General features: G+C 36.7%; 1 protein-coding gene across 2 annotated transcripts in view; it reads right to left on the bottom strand.

Moving 5' to 3' along the window:
- Positions 1 to 7,672, bottom strand: part of LOC128987565 (ATP-binding cassette sub-family C member 10) — a 33,215-nt gene extending 25,543 nt beyond the window's left edge. The window contains exons 1-3 of one of the 2 annotated variants that reach the window (XM_054408475.1): positions 7,476 to 7,672; positions 2,731 to 2,983; positions 1,529 to 1,900 (exon numbers count right to left, since the gene is read on the bottom strand). In XM_054408475.1, the coding sequence (XP_054264450.1) occupies positions 1,529 to 1,900; positions 2,731 to 2,982 (624 nt within the window). In that variant the 5' untranslated portion in view covers position 2,983; positions 7,476 to 7,672. Of the gene's footprint in view, positions 1 to 1,528; positions 1,901 to 2,730; positions 2,998 to 7,475 lie in introns of those variants that run through there. The other variant, XM_054408474.1, reaches the window with a different exon arrangement.
- Positions 7,673 to 8,556: the final 884 nt, after the last annotated feature.

Below are 8,556 nucleotides of genomic sequence, written 5' to 3' on the forward strand. Positions count from 1 at the left end.
AATAAAAATTTATTTCTCTTCAGCCTGCTCTCTAAAGTGGTCCTATTATTACAACAAAATGTCAGTGTATTGGTTTGTGAAATTTTACTGCGCATCTATTAGCCCCTGGACTCATGTAAAATTTTCTCATGTCAGCTGCCTGAACTCTATTCCCTTTTAAAAATTACTAGCTAACCACTTGCCTTTCCTTTAAAATATTAAACTTTATAATATTCTCCTTTAGTATAGGACATCTTTAAGGATTAGATTGTCTTTTATTGTGATACTAGCTGTACCCGCGGGCTTTGCCCCGCTTAACTTCATAAGTATTCGCATGGCTCAATCACGTCCTGGTTGAAGTTCGTTCGCTACGCTCACTCACCTTCAGGTTGGGAATCGTTCGCTGCGCTCACTTGTTTTCAGGTTAGCTCGTTCGCTACGCTTACTCGCCTCCAGGTTGATGTTCGTTCGCTATGCTCACTCCCTTTTGGTTGCAAATAAGCTGTTGTCATACATTTAAAAAAAGTCATCCCTTTTATTGTTTATAATACAGTACTTTTTTAAAGATTTTTTTGTTTTAATATTTAACATTGGAGAATTTAAACGTTGTTAAGTGCACAGGTGTGCTTCGATTGGGGTTTAATACATTTGGACTTATTCAAAAGTAAAATAGTTTTCTGTGCTGCAATCTGTAGAAACACTGTGGCACTATTTCAAATCATGACTAATGCTAATACAGAATGTAGTAGTTATTCAAACGTACAGAACAGTTGGTGAAAGTAAACATCTGCTTTTAAATTATATTTATTTGTAAACATTCTAGATCAAAAAGTCTGACATTGGCCCACTTAAAACCCTCTGGGGCAGAGCCCTTTTGACGGATATGCACCAAACTTCACTCGAACCATCCTTGAAAGATGCTTAATAATGCCTGAAAGTTTCATTACAATCTGTCGAGCGGTTTCGGAGTCCATAAGGTATATACACATATATATACATACATAGTTCCTCTTTTATAGATATAGATATAAAAATTGGGGTCTAAAACTAAATTTACCTACGACCGTTTTTTAAAGTAGTCGTTTCAGTTCAGTTCTTAGAATTGAAAAGTTTCTCATAACAGCATAGTTTTACTCATATCGACATGGGTAACGGACCAATGAGGTACAAGTATTGAAAAAGAAGAAGTAAAATTGTAATGATTCAAACTTCAACTAATCAGCTGTTCAGGTCAATTTATTTGTTGAGTGGTGCAGTTAGCGTTTGGTACAATATTTCGTTGCATCACTGCAGTGGCAATAACAGGTTATAAACATAACATAACCTCTATTAGAAGCTATGAGTAGTGATTTTTAGTAATTAAAACACTTTTTTATGTAAAGTAGTGAACGCAACTCGCATAAATAGTGTTAACGGCACTCGTAGAAGTTTTTAAGGCACAAGCCTTTCTACTTCTGTCGTTAACACTAGCTTTACGCAATCGTTGCGTAAACTACTATTTGAGCCTTTCACTTACGTGTTGTAAACAATTACGCTACTGTTTTAGTACCTGGACATTCAAGGTGTGATAGGTAGAGCTTCTCTGGTCGTAGTGGCCTCCTGGAAGCAGAGTGAGTCCATAGACACATTGCAGTATCAGTGAGACAGTGTCAAACGTCACTTCCATCTGTCCATCCGCAATCATCCCACTGACTCTGTACGTGGAGCGATACATGACACAGCTGCAGACAAAGTTGACGAACCAGAGGAGGCAGACGATCGTAGGACCACGCAGACCCGGGCCCAGACGATGTCTAAGAGCCAACACGTAGATGAAATGTGTCAGCCACGTCAGACATTGTACGGATGAGAAGAAATACTGCACTGGGACCAACGGCTTACTACCTGATGATACTTGGTACCATGTACTAACCACGGGCACCTGTCACAGAAAATTGGATTTAACATTTTCTTTGTATGTGGATTGTATACTGTAGCCTACTTGGTTATTCAACTGTTCAAAAACGATTAAATTTTAGATGATTAAGTGCATTATGTATAGGTAACATTTATTTTTCACAGATAATTAATTGCCTAATATGTATCATTTTTTTTATTGAAACGTAGGATTGAAAATCACTACAAATTTTCCCTAAAAACTGTTAAAAAATTAATCCATAGCGGATTATTAAAAAAATATAATTTAGCATCATACTGACCTTATAAAAGATCGTAAAAATGGGTCCATTAAATGACTAATGATCAATGAACTAGGTACTAAAATTCTTTAAAGTGGCAGCTAAAGATTTCTTGAAAAAGTACTACGTTGAACTTTAGAGAGCTGATTTAAATCAATAGAAATCACAATTTGAACACATACAAGTATTAGTTGCATTTAGTAGGCTTTGGTAATTTTTTCACAGAATTCAATTTGTAGACCTTTAAAGTTAAGAACTACACTGAAAATCCTATTAGTAAAAAAACCAAACGGTAATTTCTTATAAAAATTAATACTGTACAGTGTACAGTACCTAGATAGGATTTTACACTAGGCCTATGATGAATGATGTTATCTTAAACAAATATTATGATGATTGTTAAAAATAAAATAATAGTTGGGGATTAACATTAATTAATCACTATCAATACCGTAACTTAATTTTTTTGCACCCCTCACTCAATTATCGGTACTATCTTTTGTTAGTAAGCAACATTGAAATGTTTCAATCATTTGATGAATATTTAGCTGTGCGTACATGATACATTACTTACCATAGAAAGAAGGAGACATGTTAAATAACGAATCTTCAGAACGTTGGACTCGAAGGATGTACGGACGACCCAATCCATTTGTTTCCCACAGTAATAGGCAGAGGTGATGGCGAGCAGTGCGAGAAGTGGGAATTGGAGGCAGACGACTTCAAAACATCGCCCAAAGTCATTATGGCGAGGGTCCCAGATAATAAGATCATCGTCTTGCTCACAAAATTGTGTCCAATTCCAAACAATATTTATATTTGACATTCTGAAAACATTCATAACATAAGTATGATATATTTTAGTAACATAGTTTTAGATATAAGCTTAAAGCTTTAGATTTAGATACATTTTTGATGAAGACTAGTTCAGTCACTAACTTAAAATGTCAAACTCTTCTATGACTATTACCTACCAATGGATTGAATTGTTCTCCTAGTCAATTGTTTTGCACTGTAAGTTACACCGTTATCTTTCTTTCTTATCACTGCACTATTCTTTCATCATTCACCATTGTTCTGTTATTGGTCATCATGTTGAACAAATTTTTGTTTCTTTAGTTCTACTTTATGTAGGAACCTACTATAGTATTTTTACAAGTACCTACCTCTCACTAACTTACACATTTTACATGATAATCTTATTATATTTATATTAATAAATGCATGATAATGATAGGCTACCGTAATTAATAAGTTAACTTATTGATATTATTTAAGTGGGTCGCAAAAGGAAATTTTAGCTCTATGTGAGTCACCATACCGAAATGTTTAACTTAGGAACCGCTGCCCTAGATGATTTGCCATGGAATGATTCTTTGTTTATGTCTGCCCAATATTTATTTATTTGTGTATTTACGGCAAAATAGCCATTTTTAAAATCAATTACATGCATAAAAATAGGTAGGTAGAGTTCCGCAGAGAACCTGCGATCTTAAGGCTATTGTTAACTTTCATAAAATAATTATACTGTATTTGGTTTTTGATTGACTAGCTTATTGATAAGTTAGTTTCATTTCTATACTATTATATAAAAATCTAGTGGTGTCTGTCTATATGTGTGTTACTAATAGGCGCATAAACTACTGAACTGACTGGGCTTAAATTTTACAAAAATATAGCTACCATACCAAGGACCATTATAGGACTATTCACACTTCGATACTGACCGTAGGCTTTGCCCCTTTGGCTTTATAAGTTCTGAAGTGAGGATTTTAAAAGTAAATATTGATTGGTCTCCATGGCTAACATGAAAACACATACAGTACAATGTTTGCAATTTGCTATGCCACCCAAATGTAAACAAGCTGAACTGTCAAACCACATTATTCACACTTCCACAGCTGGTTTATAAATAGAAATAGGCATGGGCTAATATTCTCTACAATCGTGTGACATGTTTATTTATTCTTATATTTGATGGTTCATTGATTATTGATTTTATGAAATAAGCGAGATTGTTAGGTACATTTATTGGAATTTCATCTTATTTTACACTGTTTTTTCATTTCAGATTTCAAAAAGCACCATTTAAACATACATAAACCCCGGACGAAGGACGGGTAGGCCTACTCTGCTAGTATTAAATAAAAAATTAAACAGACCATAACTCAATTTGATGTTTACATCGGGAAAGATTTTAGAAGGGATAAGTTAGATATAGGGTTCCCAGAGAGCATCCATCAAAAGAGAGGACAATAATGACTCGCAGAACATACCTTGGAGGGGTGGGGTCACATCTATTTCTTTTTATTTAGAATTACTTTTGTGTTTTAAGGGCTTTTAAAAAAGTTTTTGGACTAGGGGCCTATTTTAGATAGGTACTAGAATATTCTATATACTATATTCTTAATTCTTGAACTTTCAGCATTTTGGAATTTTTTTAACTGAATATATTTTTTGACAATATTCCTAAAAACATAGCATATGATATTGTAAGTTTTAGACATTTTAAACTAGAATATTGATTTCCTACCAATTCTTTACTAGGCTATCACTAAAATATTTGCTTTTAATTTTCATTCAGGCATCCTATGTTAACAATGCTATTGAAAAAATTGGCAGCTTAGGCTTTTAACTCCAAAACTTTTGTCTGGATTACTGGACCACTTAATATCAAATTACTGGATTAGAAAAATGTTTTGCAAGACTATGAGTCTTTAAACAACACATTTTGAAGTTTAGTGGTACGATCCATGGACTCTAAACTCTGGTGATGTTTTTACTATAACGTGTGAAATGCAGTTTCTTCAGCAACACAAGCAAAATGATTGAGTTTAGGCCTAGTTAAGTTTTTAAAAAGAACAAAACTGTCAATTTCGGAGGATGATGCAACTGCTTAAAGGTTGGAGTTTTATTGATTTTTTTTAAACACGTGAACTTTTTCGCAAGGTAAGCTAATCCCTTTTTTGACTTGACTGAAAATACACATTTTCTTTTTGGCATTAGTAGGGTCTAGGAATGTTCAAGAATGACAAAACAGAAGTAGTTATTAACAGTAGGCTAAGAAAGTTATTTTAATGTAAGTATAGGAGTGTAAACGTAAACAGAAAGCAGACGAGGAGCTAGTTGTAGTTAGATAGTCTGATAGTCGCTGGTCTGGGTGGTGGTGAGCAGAGACCGAGACAGCTAGGGTTAATTTTGCCAACACAGTCTTAAGCTTTAAACACAAAATTTTACCTAAAAAAGGAAACAAAGCTTCTAAATATAAGCTATCATTACAGTTACACAAGATTTTAATTTAACCTTTTCGATGCTAGAATATTTTTTTGTAATTTTCTGAAAAGTGCTTACAGCTATTTACTTATTTCATCCAAAAAGTGCTAGGCTTGCTTCAGGGGCAAAGTCTAGTGCGCGAGAAGAAAAATCTGAAAAAATAAAATTTCTCATCTCAAAAGTGCTAAGGAACGATATATCGGGCCTCGATCGTATGAGGAATCAAAGGAAACCATCGCTGTTTCGAAACTACAACCGATATGCTCATTTAAACTCACATGATCGAAAGTCGCACCAGCACGATATATCGACACTTAGCGCTTTTCGGAGTCTAAATCCCGGACGTTTTAAGGTTTTGCCAAAAATCCCCCCCCCCCCCCCGGACACTTTTTATATACCCAACAACAACCTGTTTAACGATTCTCAACATGGGTTTAGGGCCGGAAGATCCACAACCTCTGCACTCCTTAGCTTAGTCAAGAACATCTCTGATGCCTTTGAATCTAATGACTCCGTCCATCTCAGTCTCTGTGATCTTAGCAAGGCATTCGACGTGGTCTCTCATGACATCCTTCTTGCCAAGCTTGGCAAATATGGCGTCACTGGAGTAGTCCACAAATCAATAGTCAGCTACTTAGAAAACAGGAAACAAATTGTTTCGTTGCAGGGAGCCTCCTCCAGTGTCAGGCAAATACACCACGGCGTGCCCCAGGGATCGATTCTGGGCCCTGTCCTGTTCGTCATAATGATTAATGATCTGTCCCTAAATAGACAAACGCTGCTCTTTGCAGACGACACAACACTACTGACCAGGCACGGCAACCTGAACGACCTGAGAACCGAGGCAGCATTTCTGCTGGATGAGGCCAAAGAATGGTTCGTTTTGAATCGCCTTAAAATCAATGACGATAAAACACAATCCATCACGTGTACCCTCAAACAGGGCATCGAAGACGAGGCGGTCAAACTGCTAGGATTCTGGATCGATTCCAAACTCAACTGGAACCTCCATGTGGAGAGAGTGTGCGTCAGGCTAAGCAGAATATTATATCTGATCAGGAAACTGAAACATGAGATTACACGTCCCTACCTAGTCATAATGTACCATGCATTATTCCATAGCCACATAAATTATGGACTGGTGGTATGGGGCCATTGCTATGCGACCCAGAGTGTGCTGTTGCTGCAGAAGAAGGCGCTAAGACTAATAACATCCTCTGGCCCTACCGATCACTGTGGACCTCTTTTTAAAGAACTTGGCATACTATCAGTTTTCAGCCAGTATGCGCTAAACACCCTAGTTCTTCTGAGAGAAAATATAAACAACTTCTCAACCAGAAACATGCAGCACAACTATGGAACCCGCAGAGCCTATGACCTGGATGCACCCCGTTGTCGACTTAGCCACACGCTTAACTCATATCCATCTCTAGCGATAAAATTATTTAATACGCTACCGACAACCATCCGGACCCTAGAACCAAAGCAGTTTAAGTCTGCACTTCGCCAGAGCCTAGTCAGTAGGCCTCTGTACTCCATCAAGGAACTGATTGACAATCCACTCGACTTTCCAAAAATCCGAGTCACATCCGTCAGTACAGTTTAAATTGTATATATATATGTTTATAATAGTGTTTTATAAGTTACTTTTTTTTTACGCAATCTATCCAACGTTTGTTGGTCAAGGATGAAGGAATCAAGTATTCAAGTATTCAAGTAAGTAAGTACCCAAAAAAAGAGGCCGTGTCAGGGGAAATGAGGACGTCTGGGATCCCTAGTTAGATATAACTTATCATACCGAATTATAATAGCTATATATCGAACCGATAATAGACTATATCGCAGGTTCTCTGTGGAACTCTAAATTTGTGGATGATATTAATAATAGGCCTATAACCTGGACGAAGGCATAATCACGGTTTTAATGCAGATACTTATAACACATCAATTAACTGAAAGAGTGTCACTATAAGAGCGTAATAGTTAGGTGGTTAATCGTATACAATATTTTTTAGTAGTTAGGCTAGTAATAAGTTGCTGTCTTACCTGAATCTGAATGACTCAATCCTAACCTAAGTCTGCGTTCATTTTTCAATACTGACCAATGTGAATCGAATGTAGGCTATACCGTATCCAGAAATTAATTCAACTAACTTAATAACAAAGAATATGTTCAGGTCGGAAAGAGATTTTCTTTAAAAGCTCAATAATCCCTCACACTCAACTCGAGACAAAAAATATCATAATAAACCAATAACTTGACATATTTAATTTGTCTTGCATAAAAAAAAGTTTTAGAGTCATCTGGTTTGGTTAATCTGTTCTGACAATTCCAATCATCAGCTGTGCTGTGGTAATTCGAATTCCTCAGTGCTGTCTGCTCGTCTCGTCTGCTGTCCGGTGGGGCACACGGAAGATTTCTCAGGTGCCGTTTTGACGTCACTAACTGCTGCGTCTGAAGAAACAACTTTATAATTTTTCTATTATTAAATTTAACTGTCATAACCTAACCAAACTAACCAAACGTGCTGATAATGGAAAAATCTAATGAAGGTTTACTAACACAAAAAATAGTTTTGTTTATAAAAAAAAATTTAAATGCCTAAAATTTTTATTTTATATTTTTTTAATTATAAAATTAAACTGTCATAACCTAACCAAACCAACCAAACTTGCTGATATGAAAAAAATTGTTGACAAAAAGTTAGTGCTACCGGCGAGATTCGAACCCGGAACATTCGGATTATCAGCCCGCCACGCTATCCACTACACCACCGAGGCCGATGGCTCACAACCGTATCGTTGCGGCATTGGTGTTCCCTTAAAGTGACGTCAGCAGTTAGTGACGTCAGATGGCACCTGAAAAATCTTCCGTGTGCCGTTTCGGTCTGCGGTCTGCAATACCAACGTCCAACGAAACGGCACACGGAAGATTTCTCAGGTGCCGTTTGACGTCACTAACTGCTGACGTCACTTTGAGGGAACACCAATACCGCAGCGATACGGTTCCAGCCATCGGCCTCGGTGGTGCAGTGGTTAGCGTTGCGAGCTGATAAACAAAATGATCCGGGTTCGAATCCCGTCGGCGACACTAAACTTTTTATCAACAATTTTTTCATATCAGCAA

Source organism: Macrosteles quadrilineatus, unplaced genomic scaffold, assembly GCF_028750875.1.
Source record: "Macrosteles quadrilineatus isolate MER2022 unplaced genomic scaffold, UCM_ALF_1.0 Scaffold_2__2_contigs__length_208266976, whole genome shotgun sequence".
NCBI lineage: Eukaryota > Metazoa > Arthropoda > Insecta > Hemiptera > Cicadellidae > Macrosteles > Macrosteles quadrilineatus.